The sequence below is a fragment of the Pteropus alecto genome, unplaced genomic scaffold (genome assembly GCF_000325575.1).
Source record: "Pteropus alecto unplaced genomic scaffold, ASM32557v1 scaffold61, whole genome shotgun sequence".
NCBI lineage: Eukaryota > Metazoa > Chordata > Mammalia > Chiroptera > Pteropodidae > Pteropus > Pteropus alecto.
Window position 1 is genome coordinate 14,245,654 of NW_006434835.1, and position 26,454 is coordinate 14,272,107.

Below are 26,454 nucleotides of genomic sequence, written 5' to 3' on the forward strand. Positions count from 1 at the left end.
ATTATAAATGAAGATCTAGGCCAAATACATCAATGTATCAATGGGGTTAGCAAACAACCTGTGTGACTTGGATATGTTAAGGCATATGTGAGTTTTGCTCCTGCTGCACAGGAGGCAATGTTTTTAATTTTTTATTTTTTTTGTTATGTTCCCCCTGAACCTAAGAACAAAAAATCCATACCCTAGCAAGTATGACCTACTTGACTTTACAGGATAAGCTGGACCAACCATGTTTCCTCTTTTTAAGAATATGAGCAAAGAAAAGAGAAGGAGTTAAATTTTTTTCTGTTAGTGAACACAGTTGTAGTAAAAGTACTGAAGCAGAGTTGATGGCAGTCAAGAATACTTTTATTTTTTTGAGTACTCTATGTTTTTGAGTACTTACTATGTAATAGGTACTGTTCTAAGAATGATACCTATATTCACTTAGAGAGTTTTCATAATAACACTATTACAATTATCTCCATTTTGCATAGAAGGAAAATGAGGCAAAGAAAGATGAAGTAATTTGTCTAAGGTCACCTAGCCTCTAAGTGGTAGAGCCAGAAGTCAATCCAGCTAGTCTCAATGGTCCTCAACATGTGGTTTGGGATCCCAGGTCGGGGGACACTTTGAGCCCCTTTAAAGGGATCTAGGAGATAAAAATGATTTTCATAATGTATTAAGACATTATTTGCCTTTTTCACTGTATTGACATTTACAACCTCCATTAAAGTTGCTGATGCCTTAGTACAAATCATGGCAGTGGTGCCAAATTACACTAGTAGTCATAGTATCCATGTGTTCATAGTAAGACAAAGCCAGTTTCACTTAAGAATGTCCTTGATCTAGTAGTAAAACAATTTATTAAATCTTAATCCTCAAGTACCTCAAAAGTTCTGTGACTAAATGAAATGTGCCTAAACCATTTCTGCTGTATAATGAAGTACAACGGTTGTCTCAAGAAAAGCACTTGTGAGCTAAACTAGGTTTTTCATGAATCAACATTCTTACTTGAAAAAACAAGTGAATGACAAATTATTCAGACTTGGGATTTAGTTAGTAGACACTGTCTCAAAGATGAATAAAGTAAGCCTATTACTCCAAGGAAAGCAGCTGATAGGATTTTTGCCAATGATAAAATTCAAGCTTTCAAGGAAAACTTTTATTTACCACCATGAGCTTGACAGTTTTAAAGTACTTAAAGATTTTTCTATAAGATCCGTGGTGATAATGTGATTCTTTAAATATTATATGATGAATGTGTTAATACAGGGAATATGTGCATAACTCAGTGATTTACTGTTTTCCAAATGACTAATGAATAATGTTACTACACCACGCATGGGTAAATAACCCTGTCAAATGTGTAGAACAGACTGGTGAATTTTAATATAACAATAAGAAATGTCCAGTGATATGGCTTCGGATTCCATGTTGCAATTAATTTATAACAACGTAATACTTGTCAAGTTTTGGTGTGGTAATATTAAAAAAAAAATCTACAGATATCTGAAAATGTTATTAATATACTTCTCTGTTTCTTCCCAATCTCTGTGTGAGGCTGAATTTTCTTCATATATTTCAATCGAAAGACTGTATTGCCACAGACTAAATATAGAAACAGATAGGAGAATCTAGCTATCTTAATTAAGCCAGACATTAAAGAAGTTTTCGAAAATATAAAACAATGCCATTCATTTCACTTTTTTTTTTTTTTCAGGGAAAATACACAGTTGTTTTCATAAAAAGTAAGGTATTTATGTTACCATGCAATGGGTTTAATTTTGCTTTTAAATAAATTAGAAATATTTTTTTAAATTTCAGTTTTAATTTCTAATATGGAAACTGTCACTAAATATAGTGTACATATTTTAAAAAAAAAACTCTTTGGAGTCCCCCATAATTTTAAGAATATAAAAGTTTCCTGAAACCAGAATGTTTGGGAACGGCTTCACTATCCCGTATTAATGGTGGAATGAAAAGAGGAAGGTACACAGAATGTAGGCTGAGTCACATTAATGTCAGAGCCGTAAAGTCAAGATTTACAAACTCCTTCAAGGTGGTTCCTTGTAAACCTCCCTGAATGTGGAACCCTTCCCTAACTTCAGTTATCATGAGGCCTAGCCGTACCTATGGCCTTTGTTCTTAAAATTTCATGAAATCCTGTCTCCTTTATTTCTCTAACAGGATCCATCCCTATAATAAATTCTATTTTACTGGAGCTACCTTAAGTGGTTTCCTTGTAACTGAAGTAGCCTGACCAAAACCATATTCATGAGTTTGCTTTAAGTATGAATCTTGATGAACAAGAATGAAATGATTCTGTTTCTGTACCAAAATAACTCTACCTCTTGATCTTTTGGTTTGACATAATTTGATGGAAAAATTCCAGTTCTATCTCCAATACTTCCTGTCCACCATTCTCCATCTTTCTGAGTCACCAATATTTCTTCACCTTCAGAAAATGTCAAATCTCCAGGTTCTACACTTGAATACGGATAAAGTGCAATATACTCTGTAGAAAACAAAGTAAAAAGAAACTAATTTTGGTTGTAAGATTACAGAAGTTAAAAAGAAGTTATGTTAATCTCCAAGATCTTGAGTAAATTCACTATAGAAGATCTTATCACTTAAGGAAACTTAATATAAAGAGATGTTAAGATAGAAAAAAGGAATGGAACAATTGTTTAGTATTTTCTTAGAAAAAGATTGATTTACCATAAAGCTTTATCAGGGGATTTTTCCCCCCAATTGTATCATCATCATCATCATCATCATCATATCACAGAAAATAACCCAAAAACTACAAATAGATATCAATATCTCCATTTTATAGTCACGCTATGAAAAGACTTTCTTAATCTTCTTACACAAAATATATTTTAATCTGTTAAATTCTTTTCTCTTTAATTCTTTTATATACACTGTTCTAGAAATGACGACAGTACTAGAAGCTAACTTTCATCACAACAACCCAGCTCCTAACCCAGTACTTGGCATAGGGCAGATGCTCAATAAATATCTGATAATGTATGACCTCAAGTGAAATGTCTAAATTTTAATATTGGCTTTGGTTTTTGTCTCTGTGATTGCTACTTTAGGAGAAGCAGTAAATGACCAGGTTTTTGAAGTCTTTCTCTTTCAAGTTTCATTTACATTTGTCAACATGGAATTTGATCTGTATATCATAAACTGGAGATGACCAGAAACACCATCTACCATCTATTTACTATTCACATTCCCAGTATTACTGACCATGGCTCATGCCATTCCATCTGTCCACAAGAGCTTTCTCTTCCTTTGTCACAATGCAAGACCCTACTCATTGTTTAATATAATTCAATATTGTGACCTTGGTAGATTCACAGGTCCTACTCAAAATTATGTTATATTCCCTCATTATAGAATTTACTCCAATTGTATGCCTATTCAATTTTTCCCATTCTACTGTGAGCACTTCGGAGGCTGTGTTTTATTCATCCTTGTATATATATTTCAGGCTGTAGCACAGACTCTCTAATGTAACAGACACTGAATAAACTGTTTAATTTACCTGTAAATTGATTTTATTGAGCAATATAAACATAAAATGTACTTCAACTAATTTTACAATGGACACATACAATTCATTTATAAACCTATATAACTATTAATTTTAAAAAAGGTCTGCAAAAGAGTAGACAATTTTTAATTTTTCAGCACATTAACAAAAGCAAAATAATTTATTAGTCAAACAATCCAAAAACTACAAATAGATATCAATATCTCCATTTTTCTTTGTAATATTATGATAAAGTATATCCTGATTTCAAATCCTACTTAATGATTTAAATGGTACACTGTAATTAAAATGCAATTGTAAACAACTAAATATACTAAAATTTCCTTACATCTTAAACATCTATAATCTGGATATATATTAACAGGAAAACAAAAACCTTCCTGTTATCTCACTGCAATACTTTTTATGGTCTTATTTATTGAGGCAGTTTATGGTGAATTTTTATAGTAGAGATTTTTTAAAAGTGCCAAGTATTTTCAGCCTTATTTTCTTCTATATCCTCAATATTCATGTGAAGTAGGAAAGAGGCAGGTTTTACTAATTTCACTTTAACACTGAAGACAGAAGCAAGGCAAAGAAAAACAATTGTGGGAAGTCATATAATCAGTCAGCAGCTAATGTGACTCCCATCTAATTTACAAACTGTCTAAAGCTTACCTTCTCCAACTGTATAGGCTGCAGAGGTAGGTTTCTTGTTTACAACTGCATACAAAGCTTCTGGTCTGCCAAATAAACACATCAACAGATTAAAAAAACAACTAAACAAAAAAGGACATCAACAAGCAAAAAACAAAGGTATCTGATGAATACTGCAGGAGTTAGCAATGCATTCTTTTAGGGCTTTCTAAAATTAAATTAACCATCTCAGTACCCAAGGCTAGAAATATTATCATACACAAAATCCTAGTGGATTAAGAACTGCCTAATTACAAACTTCTGAATTTTTTAATATATTAAAATAATTTCAACATGATTTATAAAGTTTTTCAAATGTGCTATATTTTGCCTTTCTAAAGGATCTTAAAAGACACAAGTGCATTGGTAAATGGGCAGTTATTTGGTAAAGCATATATGGGAGGGACATAGCTTAGTTTAGGGGAAAACAAGGGCAATGCATAAATTTCACTATTCGTTTAGAGCACATTACATTTAAAAAGACACGTAAATATATCACTGAGCAACACCAGACAATAAAAAAGTAACAGAACTTTATTTTTATATTTCAGGACAAGAATAGCTTTAATTTCCAATTTAACCCAGGAAACTGTTTTTAAAAATTTGGAAGACTGTGGAGTCTAAAAACTAGACATGTGTAGGATGCACCAGGGCTCCCTCCCCAGGGTCTGTGAGAAAAATCACATAGTTGAGGCAGGGTTCAGGGAAATAGAGTAGGACCTTATTACCACTTGTGGCAACAATTGAATGGGCTGCCTTGTCTAGTGCTGAATTCTCCTTTACCATAGGTTTTCAAGTTACATGTCTTATCTGTTAGAAAAGATCAGTAATTGAATAAAACTTAGGAAAAAATGCCCCTTAAAAAGCACTTAAACTTAAGTCTTTGTGCTTAAGTTTTCTCTGTAAAATGTTATGGAATTTAAATAAGGTAATTCCCATAAAGGGCCTAGCACAGTGCCAGCATACACATGTAATTCTTGTTACTGTTCTCATTATACACTTCTAAGTCAGAAAAGTAAATTTCTGCATTTGAACTAAAAATTGTTACAGAGAATCTCAGCACTGAAAGGGTTTTTTAAGATCATTTAGTGTATTCTTTTCATTCAACCAATTAGAAAACTGAAGAGCAAGCAGGTTATTCCATATTGCCTGGCAAAAATAGCAGAGACTTTTGATTTCCAAAGGCCAGCCCCTTTTCATTAAATCAGATTGTTTTTCTATTTAGATCAACTTCCACATAAAACATGAGAGACAGTTAACCATAGCTATACTTATTTCCTTATATTAAAGATGTTTGATGACCTGACTCCCCTACAGAGTGGGAAATAAAGGCCAGAGACCTTATCTAGATAGTTTTTGCTTTTTGTTCATTTGAAAGTTCATTTTTTCATTCATTTCCTCCTCTCCTTATTCATTTGAGTTGATATGACTGAGCAGATATCAAGCATTAACATTACACTAGTTATGGTAAAACTGAAAAACAAATTTAAAAAAAAGAGGTGGACCTCATCCTCTTGGAGCTTATGATGTGGGCAAGAAAGTAAATTACTACAACACAGTGTGTTGTGAGCAACAAAAGAGGTGATCTTCAAGGAACTCTGGAGGGCCAGAGATAAAATGCCCCACTTTAGCAAAAGGGAGGCCCTCAGTAAAGATTTATTTAAATACTGACAATTTACAGTAAACAAGGGAGAAATGCTCCAAAGGAAATGAAAAGAAACTATGCTAACTGACCTGATGGCACAAAAAAGCAATGGATCTAAAATTTTAAGCACTTTGGAAACTTTAGGAATCTAAAATAACTAGAATAAAAGATATTCTAAAACTGGTATAAATAAATAAATTATGCCTTTTTTCACTCTAGGAACAATCTTTCTGATATTCAAACTCAAACATAGACTTTTTATTTTATTGTACAGTCAGTCATACTATGGCTGACTCATTACTGAAAACACCAACATCCACACCCCATGTAAACACACAAAAATGCTTACTCTTCCCTCTTGACTTCACTCCCAGGGATGATTTTGACATAAGATTTTGGAAACCATCCTCTTCCTCCATGCACCTCCCCAAACCACCAATTTTCTTGCTGCTCCAAGACAGTAATAATATCATGTTTTGAGAAATTCAAGTGGTTATCTTTCTTTGCAGTCCAGGAACAAAGGGCCTGTGCTTTTAGGTTTTCTACAACCTGTCCCTGTGAATACAAAATCACAAAATTAAAAAAACCACCATACTTTGTTTCCAAGTACATAACATACTTACTAGTTAAACAGCAGACCAGTTTGGTGTGGTGGTGACTTATTGCTAATGTGACTGAAGATAACCCTAATCCACTGATTTAAAAGTATTTATGACAATCATCTGAGTAGCTGTCTTTTAAATTAAAGACTGAACACCTACCATTCAAGGAAACATCTTGGCATTAAATATCACTGGAACAGGAAGTATCCCAGAACGAATAAAAAGGGACAGAGTTACTGCAAGCCTTCTCTCTCTTCCAGTTTGCAGTCTTCTCCCTGCAGTGGATTTAGCTTACTTCACTAGGAATGGAGCTGTGGTTCAGCCTCTCTCCACTTTTCTGCTTTCTGTCTCTCCTTCGTATTCTTATTCTTATTTCTTCCTTCTCTCTCAGAAGAAAGAGTGGTTTTGTTCGGTTGACAAGGCTGACCTCTTTACCTATGCTCTAAATCTTCTATTAAGCCTTCCCATTTTCTAAAAATATTTTGTAACACTGTGAAGTCCCTCTCTTGAATATTTGATCTCTATGTTTTTCTACTTACTTCTACTTCCAAATTTCTTAAAGAATGAACAGTCTTAAATTTGCTTTCCAATTTCACCCCTCATCCATTCTAATGTAGGTTCTGTACCCATGAACTTCTTCCTGACAAGGTCATTGGTAACATCAAAGCCAAAAACTTCTTCCAAACTCTTATTTTCTCTGATCTCTGAACAGTGCTGACACCACTAAAACCCTTGCAGCTCCTGAAGCTTACTCCCTGGTGATCAATGCCTTTTCTTTGGTCCAGCCCCTTTCCTTTCCTGTTTTACATAATTTCCCTAAACAATCTTATTTATACCTATGACTTCTGAAATCTATATCTTAATTCTAACTTTATCTCCTGAGCTCCAGACTTGTAAATCAAACTGCCTACTGGGCCTTCCCACCAGAATGTCCTTAATACAGATCCCTAAGTTGCAAGTCTAATACATAAACATGTTTAGAACCTACCAAACCCACTCCTCCTGCAATGCATACCCAAGACAATGACAGCAACATCCTTTCAGTACTCAAGCTAAAGATCCTGAAGAGGTTTTTTTTTAACTCCAACTTCTTCCTCCCTTGCCACATGCAATGGATTGCGAATTTTATGTCAATTCTGAATACTTTTTTAAAATCCATCTCCTCTTCTCTACATTTTCATTACTGTGACATTGGTTCACCACATCAGCTCCTGGTACTTAGCTATTGTAATATCCTCCCTTACCAAGTTTCCTTCCTTTGCTTTCTTCCACCGATGTGGCCTCTAAACTACCACCACTGTTATCTTCCTAAAATATACATCTCAACTCCTCTCTTAAAAACCTTCAGAAGCTTTCTATTGCCAAGTCACTTAGCATGTTATTAAACACTTCACACATAAACCTCAATCCCTAGCTCTAACTTCACTTCTTAAACCTTTTCTCCATGAATCCTGCACTCTAGCTACCCTATAAAGAATTCTGTTTCCTGCAAACTCCTTGTGTTGACATGCCTCAATGACTTTCCCCAAATTGTTCTTTCACAGGAATAACTTTCCTTCTCTGTTTGGTGATATCTTGCTTATTTTCAAAGGTTCTCAAATACCTTGCCTTTTGTGAAGCCTGCTCCAATTCCCACAAATTAAATGAGATGCTTTCTTCTCTGTACACCACTCAAGACTTTGTAGGATACCTTTATTACAATACTTCTCATACTTGACTCTATACTGATGAAGTCAGCAATTTCTTTCTAACAATGTTAATGTAACAATGCTTGCAATGTTTACATCTAAATCAATGGCTAAATATAATACAGTTCCCACACAAATGACTTAAGAAAACAAACAAACAAAAACCCCCAAGCCCAAATCTCTTCTTACAATAACAAATTAAGAACACTATAATCAGATTTGATTTGTAAATATGCTATTTTGAGCTTAGAAATCTTAGCTGCTAGCAACTTGATACTATGAGAATGAATTGTTGAGAAACCTCTAAGTAATAATTTCTTCACATCACATGCGAATAAGCATAAAACCAAATGCTACAAATTCTAGTTAAATGAGCAAATAATGCCTTTGTACAAAAATATTCACTCTATTTTATATGAATTAGGAGCAATGTCAAAGAATAAAGCACACAAAAATTAAAGATATTTACCTGTCCATGAATAGGTGACACAGATACAGGGGACACAGTGCGAGTAAAAGCTGATTTTTTCTGCCATGATGTATTAACAGTTAGGTTTGAAAAAGATACATTTTGGTAATCAGTCACTGATGCTGGTTGATTTGAAGAAAGTGATCTGTAAATGTAACACTCTGATATAAGTATACTTAATTGTTTAGAATTGAATGAGGTACTACCAATGTATCTTAATATACACTGTGTTTAAACACAACTTGTGGGGAAAAAAATTCACAAACTACTGACCTATGTTTTAATTTACTAAATTTCAGTATAAAATTTGGAACAAGAGATACTCTTGGAGAGTCCAGTACAGATTATAATATGGTTAAGAAGCACGTTGACATAAATACATATTAGGTATTCATACATTTGCAGAGCTATACAAACCCCATTGTTAGCTAAAAACTTACTCAGAAGAAGCTGAGGTAGCAGATAAAGAGACTGAAGGAGGAAGTAAGGCCTTTTTAGGAGACACAGATTTTTCACTTGATGGCATTTTCTCTACGTAGTTGCATGGAAACCAGCCAAAACGTCCTTGAAAACTACCATAAAGCCAACCAGGTTCTCCTGTGGTTTTTTCATCAACCTATGGAAACAAAAAGAAGTAGTTAGAAAGCCACATATTTGTAACGGAAAGAGATGCAGACTTGAACATAAGCACTGCGACACTGAGATAGTCGACCTGATAACCAAGATATCTACTAAGCGACTAATGGGTGGGGAGTGCATACAGCATGGAAATGTGGGACAACAGGATAATTCATGGCCTACTCGAGATAAAGCAAGATTTCATTATGCTGCTTAGAATGGCACACAATTTAAAACTTGTGAATTGTTTATTTCTGGACTTTTTTCCATTTGATATTTTCAGACTGTGGCTGACCATGGGTACCTTAAATTACAGAAAGTGAAACTGCAGATAAAGAGGCACTACTGTATTATATAAAGTAATATATTACATTGTATTTAGCTTGTTCATGCAAAAAAAAAAAAGACTTTATTTCCTACCTGTATTACATCCCCAGAATTAAAACTCATTTCATCATGGCTCCTTGCTTCAAAGCGATATAATGCTCTGTAATTCACCAAAGCACTAGCTGGCTCACCTTAAGAGAAGATAATTGTCATTACTTGCTACTTTCATATACATGCATCTTTGCTATGACTGAATAAAGAGCTCTTAAAATTAAAAAAAAAAATTGAGCATCAAATAGTATAATGAAAATCCATTTGTATAGTCTTGTTAGGACTTAAATAGTCATAGAATCAATATTAAAGCAAACAAGAATGTTCATCTTAAGCTGGAGGCAGTAAAACAGAGAGATAACTTGTCAGGTGTGCCATGTGCAGGGATCTCAGGGAAGGTGTGGGAGTGGTGGAGGCTGAACTGTGCACATTGGAAGGAGACTAAGCAGCAAGAGGCTTAGTTTAATCTGTGAAGTCAGAAGATAACAGGGAAGAAGAGCACAAAAAGAGAGGTCACAAACGAGAAGGTTAGTAAGTAAACAGGGCTGACTGAAGAAAGATCTATAGATTTGTCAGTATGGTTCTAAAAGATAAACAGTAAAAGGCTCACAAATACACTAGACTTGATAAGATTAAAAATATTTTACTTTGTTCATTTGTAAAATAAATGCTTTAGCTTATAAAATTTTCTACATATTGTCTCATTAATAAAGATTTAATGATTTGTACATCCAAGAGAGATATAATATTTAAAGGATTTTAGGAATGGACTCTGAGATATATCAAAAACAAAGTATATGTTTTGAGAAAATTTCAATGTGCAAAGACTTAAAATTCTATTGTTTCATTAAAATAGTTTAGTTATACTGGTTGAATAAAATATTTAAAACTCTTTACACTTCAATTATAAAAAACCGTGTCATGGTCTGTTCATAGGTAGCGATAATGATCTTTTCTCCATGTTTTAAGATTTCTACCCTCAGTCTGTTTTAATAAGCCTACTTACTTCTTATCCAACTTTAGTTTAGAAAAAGGTTTATATTATCATTGCTTTTAATTTTCTTCCCCCCCACCTCATCAGGATCTTTATTTTTTTCTTGTTGCTCTGTCTCAGAAAAAAATTAAATCCTATATTTTTATCCTTATCCTTACATCGTTTCTCCTCAGCTTTTTGCTCTTCTTGAACTTTTTCTTGGGGTTTTTCTTCCTGGAGTCGTTTTTGTTTCTCTTCCTCCTCCTTTCTAAGATTTTCTCTCCATAAGTTTTCTTTTCCTTGCTTTGCTTTCCTTTAAATAGAAGAAAAAGAGTTTGCATAATGCCCTAAAATTTTTTTTACACAAAATAAAAATGTAATAGAAAGTCTTACTCCTGACGAATTGAATATTACATATTTCTTATGTATTTATAATCATATAATTATGTATTTATTATACAGCAAATAGATATTATTGGGGTGTGTAGAAACAGTGGGGATCAGGATGAAAGGGAAAACCAATTAATTAAGAGAGGACCCTTGGACAAAGAGATGAACTGGAGAGTATGACTGACAATTTCCCACACCCTCAAATTCCTTCCTGCCAGCTAACTCCCAAACCTAAGGAAAAAAGAGGAAAATAATTAAAATGCAACGATTCAGAAAATAAATTTAAAAATGATATCTCAATTTCTTTCCCTTGTCTCTAGATTCTGCACAAAGACTGCCTTCCAGTTTTTATTCCACCATCCTACCTAATCCCTGTGTTTGGGGTTCAGTCACTTTGTAGAAATAGGAAATGCTCTGGTCAGATTATCTACTTTTTATGTTATCACTTCGAAGTCTTTTTCATTCATTAGATAATAGAGCATTTTTTCTTTATAGGTCCATGCTTCTGTACATATTTCTATGACATATGATGTAGCTATATAATAGCTTGGTTTCTAGCTAGTCAAGATAATCTGTGATCAGACTCAGTCATTTCAGTATTAGAACTAATGCTCACCATAGTTCTTCCTTGCATATATTTTTTATGAGGCAGAGCTGTCAGTATATTTAGTAGCTTTTCCAAGTCTCAGCACACACTATCACAGACAGTAAAAATCCCTGGGATTTGCAGGCGTTTATGCCCCACCGAGACAGAATCCTTGGCTAAATTCCGTGTCTCTATTCCTGGAGGAATTTGGAAATCCTGGATAACTCCAAAAACTGCAGACCCACTGAGTTATCAACCCTTTCTCTTCATCCCCAAATTTCTTACTGTTCAAACTCCTGGTTCATTATCCCATGACTAGCTTCCTCTTAACCCTTTGCAAATCCTCCTATACCCTCTATCACTTCACAGACTGCTTCCTCCAGCACTTTGTGTAACTGACATCTGGCTCTGTTGAGGGCTACGCTTCTCCTGCAGTCCTTACTTAATTTCAATCAATATTCCCTTTCTCGCTTTCTCAAGAAACTATCTCTGACACCCTCCCATGCCTAGGAAGACCCAATATAGTATTTATTTGAATTCCCATAGCATTATGAACACCACTATTAGAGTACTCCCAACATATTTACTGAGATAAAGACTAGAGAGTTAAGAGAGTATAAAATTAAATTTCGATAAAGTTTCTTATGTATGAGTTAGTAGATGAGAAACTGGTCCAGAACCAGAAGATGCCTCAGAAGCTGGATAAAGGGCAAGAGGCCACATCTACAATGTGAAAACCTATACCAGTAGCTTGAAACAACAGGGAAATATACCTGAGCAAATGGCCAAGAAATCAAGATGTAATACTAAGACCCAGCTCTTAGAACTGATCCTTCATGTGCTTCTGTTCTGATTTCTGCCCTCTACCACAGTACGATAATGGGAGAGGATGAAGAATGAAATGAAAATGTGTATTATTAATATGGTCTGTTGGCCTAAAAGGAATTTGTGAGCAGTAATGAGGAGATATCAAAATACTTGCATGTGTCAACAGAAAATTCTGACACAGTGACTACCTGTGTTAGCTATTGCACAGTTTCATTCTGCAATGTTAAATGGCACAAATTAAGTGGCAAATAAAAACCTTCTTAGTTTGAACTTCATTGCCTCTAATTCTATATTATTCTAGTCTCTCTTGTTAGGGGCCACAAAAGTAGAAGAGTCTTGGAGTAAGAAGTATTATAAATACTTGTTTCACTGTCTGAATATCTTACTAGAATTACACATGAGGAATCTAGGAGTAAGAGTAACCCAGAGCATACCTGCACCACAGACAATAGCTGTCACTCAATAAAAATGTGTTAGAAGTCATTAAGAGGCCTGCTATACGGTAATGTGTCTTTCTCGCCTTCCCAGTAACTACTCTAAGGCAAAGGAATGTTGGCTCATCAATTTTTGTTAACTATATTAATTTCTGACACTAGAGAACTTGAAAGAAACAGAGGAACATATTAGAAACAGGCCTTTAATGAAAGAAAAAAATTATGTGAAGTCTCAAATGAATGGATCTATGCTTCAGACACAACTGTTTTACTTCTCCTTGCTATAAATGGAGACACTTGAAATATCTCAGTGGTATCTCAGAGAACTGCATCAACATGGCATTCTATACCTAGTCTTATCATTCTATATAATTAAGTATTTAGTTTTAATGATCTTTCAGGTCTGACTCCAAAGTCCATATTTTTCACAAATGAAACATAAAATTGGCTATTGTAAACTCAGTACCCAAAAGAAAGATTTGAATTTCTAAAATTTAGAATCTAATTAGCATCTTAGGATAATCCTTTTATTTATCCTTTATTCTCCTTAAATTTTCTTAGTCAAACTAGAGATATGGGTAACAAAATTAGAATTCAAATAGTAATAAAGTATAAAACATTCTATATTACCTCACAGCCTCATCTTCTAGTTTCTTTTTCTGTATTAGTTCTGATCTTTTTCTTTCAATTTCCTTCAACTTGTCACGTTTGATCTTATGAAGCTGTTCAAGGGCTAATTGCTGTGTATTGTAGCTTTCTCTCAGTTCCTAAGGACAAAATGAAAATAAGTCAATTATGCCATTGATTTAAAATATTTGTCTTATCTAATAATCTGTCACTTGCATTAAAAGACAAAAATCCTAAAGCAAGTTAAAGTAAAAATATTAAAAGTTAAAATCCTTTTTTAATCTAAGTGATTAAAAAAACATTGAATACAATACATATTTAATCCTCTGAGGACAATACATGTTAAAATTATCTACTTTGTATTAATTCATTTCTAATAAAGAATCTTTACAAAGTCAATTCTTTGATTTGGTACTTCATTTTTAATAAAAAAGCAACCCATTTAAACTATGGGGAAACAGTTTCCTTGTTACAACAGTTTCCTCGAAGAGGAATTTTGTTAAGTCATATTTTTGACACGTAGTTTAAATCAAGTTACCTATAATTTTTATCCAATAAGATTTTGAACTACACACAGAATTATTAAATAATTTAGTTAAGACCTAGAAATGGTAAAGATAGTATCTACCTAAAACCATGACTAGAATGAGGCAAAATAATGAAAAGTATTCCAAACAGGAACTGAAATAAACAACTGCTTATTGAGTATCTAGTTCAATGCGAATGCTATAAAGATTCACAAGGGATCCATCCAATCCAAGGCCATCTAAATACTAAATATACAGTCTTTGCCTTCAAAGAGTTCACAATCTCAAAGTAGAGAAAAATACCTAAATGTGGGATATAGATAAGTACCGTAGCAGAAACTTCTGATTGTCTGTTCAGCCTTTTCTCTCCCTCTTCTAATAGCACCCTTGTTCCTTTTGGGAAACGGATCCCCATTTCTTTGTGCCTTTGAAGACTCTGTCAAATTCAGTGCTCCTCCCACTCCCACCCAGGTGTGGTCATTTAATCTGGGCCTAATCAATCATAGAACCTCACCTCCCACGTCCAGAATGATTGGTCCAAAGGATAAGCACATGATCCAGGCTGGGCCCAAATACTTTCCTGGGCTTCAAATATACTGAAGAGGAGAGAAAGAAGTTTTTCTTTCTCTAAGCTTATTAAATGAGGATAAGGTAAACCTAGAGCTGCCCCAGTACCAAGTGATACTATCAGGGGTAGCAATGAAGTCAACTCAAGAAAGAAGCAAAGATTAAAGGCAGACGTAGAGAAAGAGAGTACTGGGGGAATCAAATCTCCAATTTCATTCCTCAAAGTTTACGAACTGTCCAGCGGCTCTTTTACTGATTCAGTGGTTCTCATACTCTTCTTATAACCACTCTCTTTTGCTTAACTATTTTGAACTGAGTTTCTTTTACTTGACATCTATAGAATCTTGAATAAGAGAGTAGAAAAAGGTTAGAGTAAAGGAAAGAAAAACTGACACTGCTACAAAAAACTAAGCAAAAGGTGTCATGGCAAAGGTGAGAGCTTAGACAGTATTTAGATGGAATGTTTCAGTGAAAAATGTTGGGCATTGATCCACTCATGATAATAAAACTCAAACCAACCGAACACCCCCCCACTCTGCAAAACAACCCCCCACCAACTCTATTTCTTTTCAAAAATAAAACATTTACAGGTGAACTCTTAACTTGATTGAAATGGTGCATCTCATCTGAGAACAGTGTGGTGTCCAGAGACTATGCCCAGAATGTCTGAGATCAAGACTTGTAGCTTAAGCCAATAACAATACAAATACTGCATGCACAGCAAAATTCATAGATCTCAGCTTCTACAGTTCTCTTTGTTGCATCTTTCTCTAAATTCTATTGACAAAAAGAATATAGTGGTTATAATCTATGGAGAAGCAGTATGGTTTAGTGATATGGACTCTAGGAGCATAGGTCTGGAATAAGACCGCCAAAGTCCTTTACAGTTTCCTCATCTGTAAAACGGGGTTAATTTCAGTACATATCTCATAGCATTGTGAGGACTGAATGCACTGATACAGGTTAAGTGCTTATGAAAGTGCAGGGCACAGAGTAAGTTTTCAATGAACAGCAGCTATTATTGGTTGAAATCATAAATGAGGAAAATTATAGGTGTAAAAGGAGAGTAAAGAGAAGCCAAATTAATAAATCATCTTAACATGGCTACAAGGCTAGTCCTCCAATTTGTCCTTTAAAATACTGCTCCAAGTCTTCCTTTTTTAGAACTATTCTTCCAGTGCCTGAGTTAATGAGCTTCCTTGTGCTCCCCCGAAAGGCATTCTGTGTGTTCCACTATCATATCCAACTTCTTCTGACTATGATTGTTTCTTCCACTGGAGTTTCTTGACAAAAGGACTGTCATCAACATATTCCCACCCCAAGAGAGAGCCTGGTACAGTATAGATATTTAATTAGTATTTACTAGATAAATAAAAATGCATAAACAATAATCTGTGCATATTGATAAGATCTGAAGACTGCCACAAGGCTTTCCAAAAACATTTCCTCTGCCTGACTACAGTGATCCTAGAAGTTCATATCATTAGACTCAATTCTGAGCTAAGTCACTGCTTCTAGGAAGTCCTGGTTAAATATACCAGACCAGCTAACTGAGAACAAGTAAACCAATCGACACTAACGAACAGAACTGTCTTAATAGAATGACAGAGTATCTTTTTCATGTTTAGAAAGTTCTCTTCTACTCCTAATGTACTAATAATTTTTTCATTTCTAAATCATAAATGGATGTTAAATTTTAACAAATACTTTTTCCGCATCTAATGAGATGAGCATACCATTTTTCTCTTAATTTGTTTGTATGACAAATTACAGTAAACATTTTTTATATGTCAAATCATCTTTGCATGGCTAAGATAAATCCAACTTGGTCATTGGTCATAATGGATTATCCTTTTCATAAATTTCTGCTTTTTATAAATTTCAACTTTTTAATATTAACATTTTTGCCTCTGTTAAACTGCCCTATAATTTCTCATACTGTTCTTATTAGATTTTGATATGTTTATGACATCTTCCTATGATAAGTTGGGAATATTCCCTCTTTCTCTATATTTTGAAACATGAGTAAGACTGAAATTACTTGTTCCTTCAGTAAAAACTTTGGGTCTGGATTCTCTTCTAGGGAAGATTTTAAACTACAGATTTAAAATATTTCACGACTATAGAGCTACTTAGGTATCTTATTTTTTCTTGAGTCAGTTTTGGCAAATTGTAATTTGTTCATTTCATCTACATTTTTATATTTATGTGCAAAAATTAGTCATAATATCCTCTCATCTTTTAATGTTTGCAACATATTTAATTAATTTCCTTTTCACTCCTAATTTTCCTTATTTCTACTTTCTGTTTAAAATCAGTCTTGCTAAAGGTTTGTTCATTTTATTAATCTTTAAAAGAGTCAAATTTTGGCTTTCTTGATTCTCTATTAAATATGTCTTCTGTTTCACTAACTTCTTTCTACTTTTTTTTACTTTATTATGCTGGTCTTTTATAGTTTCTTAAGTTGAACACTTACCTTATAAATTTTCAGCTTTGTTCTCTTAATATAACTTAATATAACCATTTAATGTCAACTCCTGACTACTCTGGTTGAATTTCTGCTTTCACTTACTAGCTGTGTGACTTTGGGCACTTGTATGCACCTAATAACACAGCCTCAAAATCTATTTTTAAAACACCTATAAAAATAAAATAGGAAAAAACAAATCCATAGTCAAAGTGGAAGATTTTATCATACCAATCTCTGTAACCAATAGAACAAACAGATAAGAAAATCAGCAAGTTCAATCACCTTGTCTTCACTCTGGAGCAGGCATTCTTAACAGGAGGGCCACAGACTTTCCAAGGTGTTTTTTTGTTTTTGTTTTTTTTTTTTAAATAGAATCCAGGAGTCCAGGAACTTGGACAGGAACAAAATTAACCTTTACTTTCACTAATCTCTATCTGAAATATAACATTTCCTTCAATTCTAAATATAAGCAGCAAACCAAAGTAATATTAGCTGTACTTGTGATATTGTTCACCAAAAGAAATCAGATATTTTCATATTATAGTATATATAAGTTGAATTCACACTATATACATCTTGAGTTCAAAATTATGGTATTATTAAGCCTGGTCTGTTGCTAGATATTGTTATTTAATCCATTAATATAGAAGCACATAATTCTTATATCACAAATTTGTTTTTAAAAAATATTTTGTGGGGTGGTTCCATAGAGTAGTGGTTAGCACGTCTGCTTTACACACTTTACAGAAGGTCCTGGGTTCGAGCCCCAGAGTTGCCACGGCAGCCTACACCCTGGGTGCGCCAGGCCCTGGGTGCACGCTGAGAGCATGTGGGAGGAGATGCCCCGCCTTCAGAGATCCAATTCTTAAAGGAAGATGGCAGCATGGTAGGTCAGGGGTGGAAGTAGGGAGGGGGGGTAATTAAAAATATATATTTTTATGACTCGATTAATTCTTTATAATCTTATATATTTTATATATTTAAAACATTCTGAGAAGGGGTCCAGAGACTTCACCAAATTGTTGAAGAGTCCATGGCATAAAAATGGTTAACAGCTTCTGCTTTAGAAACAAACATTTATAACCCACATCACCCAGCAGCATTTTAGGTCCATGCTTCCTAATATTATACCCTACCGTGGAGAAAGAGGTTCCCAAGGGAGACCTCAAATTCTCTGACGGAAAGAAGTACTTCCATATATATGCTATCTCATTTAATCATCATATGACTCTGCAAAGAAGGCAGAGCAGATATTGTCAGTATTTTTGTAAATAAAGCAAAGTTTGGAGGTTAAATGACAAACAGCTACACAACTAGCAAGTGGCATGAATAACATCAGAACTCACTTCTTTAGATTCCTAGGCCATTACTTTTTTCACTGTACTTCACTACTGAAGACAGGATATTGTATGAATTTCCTTAGTATAATGGCCTGTCATATGTCTCATCTTTGAACCCTCTGGCTTTGCTATTTGTCTTAGCATGACTTGAGCAAAAGAGTAAAAATGATCACTGACCTTCTACATGTCTATTACAGGGCTCCATAAAACACAATTTCTTATGATAAATACTTTTAAATATTATACTTGTTTCACCACAAGTAGCCTAAGGGAGTGGTCGATTTCTATTTTTCTGTCTTAATAGAAACTATCCTTTCCCCAGGTAGCCATAAGGCTTGAAGAAAGCTGATACCCGCTCCAAGAGTGGTTCCAATTATTTTTTCCCCACCTTTACTGAGGTATAATTGACAAATAAAAATTATATATATTTAAAGTGTACAACTTGATATTCCAATATAAGTAGACACTGTGAAATGATCTCGATCAAGCTAATTAACATAACAATCTCCATATAGTTACCCTTTCTTCCTCTTTCTCTCCCTCCCTTCCTTTATGGAACGTTTAAGATCTACCCTCTTAACAAATTTCAATTATACAATACAGTACTGTTCACAATAGTCAACATTCTGTACATTAGACCCCAGAACTTGTCTTGCATGACTGAAACTTTGTATCCTTTATCTTTCAAGTCTTTCTTAAACCAAAAAAGTTTTCCTTTGACCTCATGCTCTCTTCACTCTCCTCTTTAAATTGATTACACTCACTTATCCCTTCAACTCCCATTCATTCCTGATCTGCTGCAATCCAGCTTCTGCTGATTACTCAAGTGAAATGGCACTTTCAAAAAGGTCTTTGAAGGTCTCCTTGCTGACAATTCAGTAGGTATTTTTTAGTACTATGTTGACTGCTCTGTATCACTTTACCATGATGACTACAGAAGGCCCCCTGCTTTCTGTGACACCACAGTTAGTCTCCTGAGCACTCTGAGAGTACAGGTCTCCTCCCCTTTTAGTTTTCTAAATGCCTCTGATGAAAGTATCAATAAGCAGTGAAAGGCTGGAAGGCAGGAAGCAGGAGAAAGTAAAACGAGAGATAAGAATAATCTGCTGGCCTGTGGAGAATCAAATGCTGACTGAAAGAATCAGATTTATGTGTATAAGTATAGTCCACAAATCATCATCAAATCTCATTTCATAGATGAAGAAACTTAGATTTAAATTTCTGTGCAATGGTTAGCAAAAGTTCTAAGACCAGATAATCTGGCAATTCATGTTACAACCATAAAGGAAAGGCTGATACCATCCTTCCAAGCTGCCCTACCTCTGCTTAGGTAACATGTAAGCTCTACTTATGGTGGTCCTGTCTCACTGTGCATGTGTGTGCTACTGCCCTACTCTCATTCATTTTAGTACCCAGCAGAATGCACAATCAAAATCTACTAAGGTCAGCAAGCACTATTAAGGTCAGCAAGCAGTAAATATAGAGCATCTTTCTTTAAACTATAGTTAAGTCCTTACAACGTTGTCAAAAGTTCTGTGACTTTAAGCGAAACAATGTGTAATGAATCCAATTTTACCACAGTCCAATTGATATAAATGAGTTAAGTTCCTACGACATCTCATCGACATCATAATGAAATGACTTCCAATAAAATGATGTTGAGGATCTGCTATATATTAAAACAGGAATTCACTGAGTATTTTAAATACTCTATGCTATCACGACAAAGTGTGCTATTTATTTATACATATGATTTATCATTTTTATCTGAAGTGCATGTACCTAGATGTAACTAGAGCTGCCCCTGCATTATTATTATTTTTTTTACGCCTACAGCACCTGGTCTTCCTAGGTGGTCTCCCATCCAAGTACTAACCAGGCCCGACCCAGCTTAGCTTCTGAGATCAGATGGGATTGGGTGTGTTCAGGGTGGCATGGCCGTAGACCATTATTGGTTCTTTTAATATTTTTCCTTATAGTAGTATCAGGAAGCAGCCTAGTATCTACGAGACATAACTTTGCCTTGAATTTCAGAAAATAAAAGTTTTATTTTAAATAATGATTTTCAATGATGTAATCTCACAGTCCCTTAGCTTTCCTTTTAATTGAATCAGCAATCATCCTATCAGTTAACCCAACTCATAGGGATATTGTAAGGGACCAGGTAATATTTTTAAATGTCTTGAGCTCATCATGAGAAAGACTGCTCTGGGAAACCCTACTGATTTCTGGCATTAGACTCAAACAGGCAGTTAGACAGCAGAAGGATATTCAAGCAAACAGAAAGAAAAAGGTCTGTATTATATATGTTATTTCAAATAAAGATACTCAGATAAATGCAAAGAATAGTTTACTTTTTTAAAAAAGAAAACAGTAAAGTAACTCAAAGAAAAGGAGCTAGATATTAGAAAATAACCTTAAGTAAGAGGAAGAGGTTGTTGAGACAGCTTAGCAGAGACAAAAGGCACTGAAGAACAGAGTCATCCATATTCCCACACTGTAAGATAAGGCAGATAAAAAGCCAATTAAACTATGTACAGATTTTTTAAAAATAATGTAGGGAAGACAACTTGGCTGGCTTGTCTGTCCATCAATGACAAATTATTTGGTTTTCTTTACAATTTTTTCCTAGAGAATATTTGCTGGTATGAAATGTATTGTTAATATTATGTACCTCAAATTTTCCCTCCTTTACTGAAGCCGCCGTGGTCTCTTTTCTATAACTGGTGTGATGTTATTCTAAATGTCAGCAAGATAAAAGTCACATGAAGAGAAAAGTGCCTGAAAAGCTATGTAATACTTTATGCTCTGAAAATTTTAAGCTGTTAGAAAAGAAATAACTGAGACTACTCCCAAATTTTAATGTCCCATTAGTTTGGTTTTTAGCTTTTAACATGTTCTTTCACATGGCTTCAGTATACAACTAATATTGTACAAAATAAGAAGCATACACAGTATATATACAGTGTATATTGTGGACATCTGCTCTGCCATTGCAGCAAATAATGAATCATAAACTTACTTTTCATGCGAAGCTTATAGTGCTAGATTATTCTTTGGATTTCACTGATTATTGCATTATTTCACAAAGGTTAATTAAATTGCAACAAAGAAACAAAAATAGAATTTAGTGTGTTAAAAAAGCCTCTACCACCAGGACTATTTAAAAAATTTCCTTGCCTCAGATCTTGCTGGCTGAGATCAGTTCTCTAACACTGACAAAGACAATATGTATAAATGCCATTAAAAACAGTTATCAAAAACTGGAAACTATTGGTAAACGATATGTTAGTTATATGACAAAATGTTTACATCTACACAGAACATTAAAAACAATCTTGCAATTTTGGTATAGCTCAAATTATCAAATAAATTATGAAAATGTACTACATATAAAAATAATAGCTTCTATTATGCATTCTATTAAATCGAAATAAGAAAACTGCTAACTAAAAATGAATAGAATAGAATAGAATATAAATACCTTTAGTTGACTGTTAAATGAATCCATTTCTGATAGCTTGGATGCAGTTTCTTTTTCAAGAGCATCTAACTGTTCTTTAAGTCTTTGGCATAATTCTTCCTTTTCTAATGATTTTTTATTAAGTACACCAATCCCTAAATCTGAAATACAAACATCAGACATTTACATTTGGTGGAAATGTCATTACCAGTAATTGACATTTACTGTCTGGTCAAATTGGTGTAAGTAGAGAATGACAAAGGATAGACATGCATCATGTGGATCAGCTAAAGAAGAGAAAATTCAGAGGCCATTTGCCCTGTTTGGATCCTCATATGGAAATGTTGTAAGCACTGGTTCTGTACTCAAAAGTACTAAGAATGAATAGTAAGCTACTTTTACAGTAGCTGCTATTATTTACTGTGGGCCAGACTCTATATTAATGGCTTTATATCCATCACTTCATAAATGAGGTAGATGATATCATGTCCACTGTATAGAGGGAGAGCCTGAGGATCAAACTGGTGAAACACCTTACTCATGTGGAGCGTCACTCCAGGTCCTGGTAGTTTTCATGCATTATTTCCTTTAATCGTTACAACAACCCTGTAAGGTAGCTGCTAATCCCATTGTGCAGTTCGGGAAAACTGAGGCTCTGAGATATTAAGTAGTTGCCCAGTATGATACAGTAGTTGTTCTCAAATTCCTGTCTGGTAGAGCGAGTCTCTTCCCCACACCAAGTCTTGCCTACCCTTGTACATTTTCTCTTCTAGGTAAATCTGCGAATCACTTAGAAACTCATCTTGACAAGTTTCACTTAAAGAAATCTGAATAGAACTGAATATATGGATGAATTAGTAGAGAACTGACATCTTTGTAATAATGAGCTAGTTCATTCAGGAACATAACATGTGTCTACTTAGCCAGGAATCTTTTAGGTATGTAAGTAAAAATTTATAGCTGTATACTTCTTTATTTTTAACAATGAAAATGCTAATGTGAGACCCTTCTTCATGATATATCCTAATTAAATACTTCTGATATATAAAGTTACAGATTTTTATATGCAGATTTTTTTTTACCCAGATATCTTATTAAATTCTCTTATAATTCTAACAGTTTTCCAGTATTTCAACAAATATTTAACCATTAAATTATATGTCTACTATATGCAAAGCAACACACTATGTTCAATGGAAGGAAAAAGGATAAGGCATGTGTCCTATCCTCAAGGAGTTCAGAGTCTAATTAAACTGAGAGATAAGCGATGTGAAAAAATAACAGTTAACATACATTCGTAGTATTCTTCAAAATGAACATCACTAATAATGGACATTTTAATCTTGAATTTAATTATATCATATATATGAGCACTGTGTTAAGTAACTGAAAGACACAGAGACAATATGGTAGACAATCTGGGCTTCAGCGTCAGACAGACAGGAATTTGAGAACTGCTACTATACCACGCTGGGCAGCTACTGAATCTCTCCGAGCCTCAGTTTTCCTAAGCTGCACAATGGAATAACAACTACCTTATAGGGTTGTTGTAAAGATTAAAGGAAATAATGCATGAAAACTACCTAGCACAGTTCTTGGCACATGGCTGATAATCTAAATGATAACTGTTAAGGAGAGAGGAATCTAAGAGATACAGGTGTACTTAGCAAATTCCAAACAAAAGCTTCCTATTTCGAACTGGACTACAGGAAAAATAAATATAAAACAAAACAAAACAAAACAAAATGCATACATACATACATACTAGCTGAACTGGATCATATTCCACAGAGAAAGAGTAACTCTACCAGGTCTCCAATAAGACATATGCTAAATTCCATTCACAATCCAAATACTAACAACAATCATGAGGACGATGATATACTTTCTGCCACTGTACAAATCAGGAGGGCTGGCTCATCCTGCTTCCAGAATGTCTGTGGAGGGGTGAAGTGGGAGCTGATATATTCTGAACAGCTAAGAACAGAATCATGTGCAAGGAAGATTGAGAAGTGACATGGACAGACCATAGTAGTGGAAGGTGGGAGACATAATAAGAGTAGTTCACAAGAGTGAACTTCTCTATTCCTGGTGTTTTCTTCATGTAGTAAAGGGCTTTTTACTAGCACAGTATTCCCAGCTTCTTTTCACCCCCTTCACTAGTTGGTGAACTCCAGATAAGGACCTTGGCATACACAGCCAATACCCTTGATATCCTTTGCTTTCTTGAGATTGAACTGCCCACAGAACGCCTATATTCTACTTTGTTCACGCACCCAGTGTTTTAAAGGTGCAGCTGTACTGCTCACAGATAAGCCACACTATCTAGCATCAGCTTTATCAATAGTGAGGTGATAGTCTGGTCATTCGTATGTCTTGTTCCTTTGCTTTTTTCTCAATTTATTCAGAACTTGGGCAAAGAAGAGGGATGCTATTAATTGAACCTCCTAAACAGCAAACAGTGTAATAAAGAGCCCTGGAATGGAAAGACTGACAAATACTCAACGGGAGACATTTAGAATACTTTAGCTAGTTCTAACACATTTGAAGACTGACTTTTCTTTAAATAAACCTTCCTGCTACATTGTTATTGGCAATGCTCTCCAATGTAGAGTTTTTTGTTTTTTTTTTTTTCCAGTTTTCTGGCTGGAACTTGAATCAAGAAAAATGTTACATTCTCACAAATTATCTTAGAATATTTTGTTTCGTAGGTATAAGCCAGCCAAGTGGTAAAATTCTTTACATGTATCACAGTTAGTTGATATAAAAGGTCTGGGAAGGGCACCCCATTCTGCTTAGGCCCATCATTACTATACACTATCACCTTAGAATCTCACAGGTTTGGCCTCATAGTAAAGTCTCCTCCAAACAGTTCTTTACAATCAGTGCAGGATATTGCCAAAATGCACATACAGGCCTGTATTAGAGCCAAACCTAGATCTTGTTTAATTATAGTCTAACATTTAATTGACATATAAGAATTTAATTTGAAATATATGAATAAAAAGAAAGATATACCAGAATTATTACTTACTTTTTATACACTTTTTATTATTAAATCTAACATGTGATGTTTTTCACATTCCTTTTAAATTTTTGATTATAGACAAAAGGTTATTTATAAGAATAATGCTATTTTAGTAAGCAACATAATATGATTGATATGGTCATTCAGAAAATAAAAGAGGCAAAACAAACCTTAGAGACTTACCAGGTGTGTTACCGAGCTGCATGTTTTTAATTCTTTCATTTAATAATTGCTTCTCAGGTACCAAATAGATAAGCTTATTTTGATATTCCTTAAAAAAAGAAAAAGTAGTGCCTTATTAAAACTATGTAACGTCTACAAATTTTTTGAAAAATTCAAAACATGATTTAATCACTCTTGAAACTTTGTATAAAAATATGTAACTGTAAACTACTCACAGCTATGAATAAACTAGAATGGAAGTACATATGATTGAAAATGCAAATATTTAAACAAAAATCCATTTATGAATGACTGGCTGAAATTAAAAGGTGGAGAAGAAAGCCTTTGTTAACATGGTATACCTGGAAGCCTTACAATTTTTAGCATACTGATGGATGACAGCGGGCCCAGGCTGAGAGGTGCCTTTCGGATCTGCGCTAAATGGTATGTAAGCAGGTCACGACACTTCAGAATGATTACATGTATATCAAAGGGGGACTAAAAACCCAGGGAAATTAGGGAAGCAGGTTTAAATCAGATATGAAATACTATTTGGCCTTTGTTTATATTTACTGTGGCAAAGTGAAAAAACTTTCAATCCACACTGAAAGAGAAAAAGGACTCTCAAGATAGAGAATGCTTCCAGAGTCCCTACGCTGCAAACTATAGTAACTGAACTAGGTCCTAATGTACAAGTCAAGAACAGAATTACCAGGTCCCTGAGGGAACATATTCAACAGTCTCACCACAATTCTGAAAAGAATAATTTTAGGTCAAAATTTCCTAAAAGTAGTAACAATAAATCTTAATTTATTATGCATGTGTGCGTATGCATATTTATTAAAAACTTAAAACACAAAGTGATAAACACCCATTTATGTGTAAATATTAAGCAGAACTTAATCAGATGTCTAGCAGAATTTTAGAGAGTCTATGAGTTTCCTGATATATATAAGATTGTATATACTCGCATCCATCAGAGATTTGAAGGGATTTGTGGACCCCAAATCATAAATCACTCTATTAGGAAGAATTATTAATACCTGTTCATGTTTAAGGACAATTCAGCAGCAAAGGACTTACTTGAAGTTCTTGTTGGAGCTGCTTGATTTCCATAATTTCCAGGTCACACTGCTTATCCAGAACTTCCAGCTCAGTCTTCTGAGTTTGCTTTCTGAGTCGGACATCTTGAAGCCTGCCTGAGATCTGCTGATGTTTGCCATTCTATAGGAAAAGCATATAAACATATGGTAACCTAAAATGCTAACAGAAAATGTTCTTATCAGGAATATAATATTTTCATTTAAATTTTAAATGTCATTTATACTGTCTGAGATAAATGTTGAAGACCAAGTAGAATATGTTTTAGAGTTCTACCTTTTGACTCAAGAGAGTTGTTTGAAGAAAATGCATCATTCTCAGAGCACAAGAACCCGTAAG

The 26,454-nt window shown here is 34.3% G+C and overlaps 1 protein-coding gene and 1 non-coding gene across 2 annotated transcripts in view; both read right to left on the bottom strand.

The window, feature by feature from the left end:
- The window catches only part of ITSN2 (intersectin 2), a 113,555-nt gene that overhangs the window by 31,175 nt on the left and 55,926 nt on the right, over positions 1-26,454 (bottom strand). The window contains 11 exon segments of the mRNA XM_025045670.1: positions 2,331-2,497; positions 4,202-4,266; positions 6,214-6,419; positions 8,624-8,768; positions 9,064-9,239; positions 9,662-9,759; positions 10,772-10,905; positions 13,461-13,597; positions 21,846-21,985; positions 25,036-25,123; positions 26,098-26,238. Coding sequence (XP_024901438.1) covers positions 2,331-2,497; positions 4,202-4,266; positions 6,214-6,419; positions 8,624-8,768; positions 9,064-9,239; positions 9,662-9,759; positions 10,772-10,905; positions 13,461-13,597; positions 21,846-21,985; positions 25,036-25,123; positions 26,098-26,238 — 1,497 coding nt within the window.
- LOC112478531 lies at positions 20,189-20,307 on the bottom strand. Its single transcript, XR_003045881.1, has one exon. It is a non-coding gene; the product is annotated as a 5S ribosomal RNA (ribosomal RNA).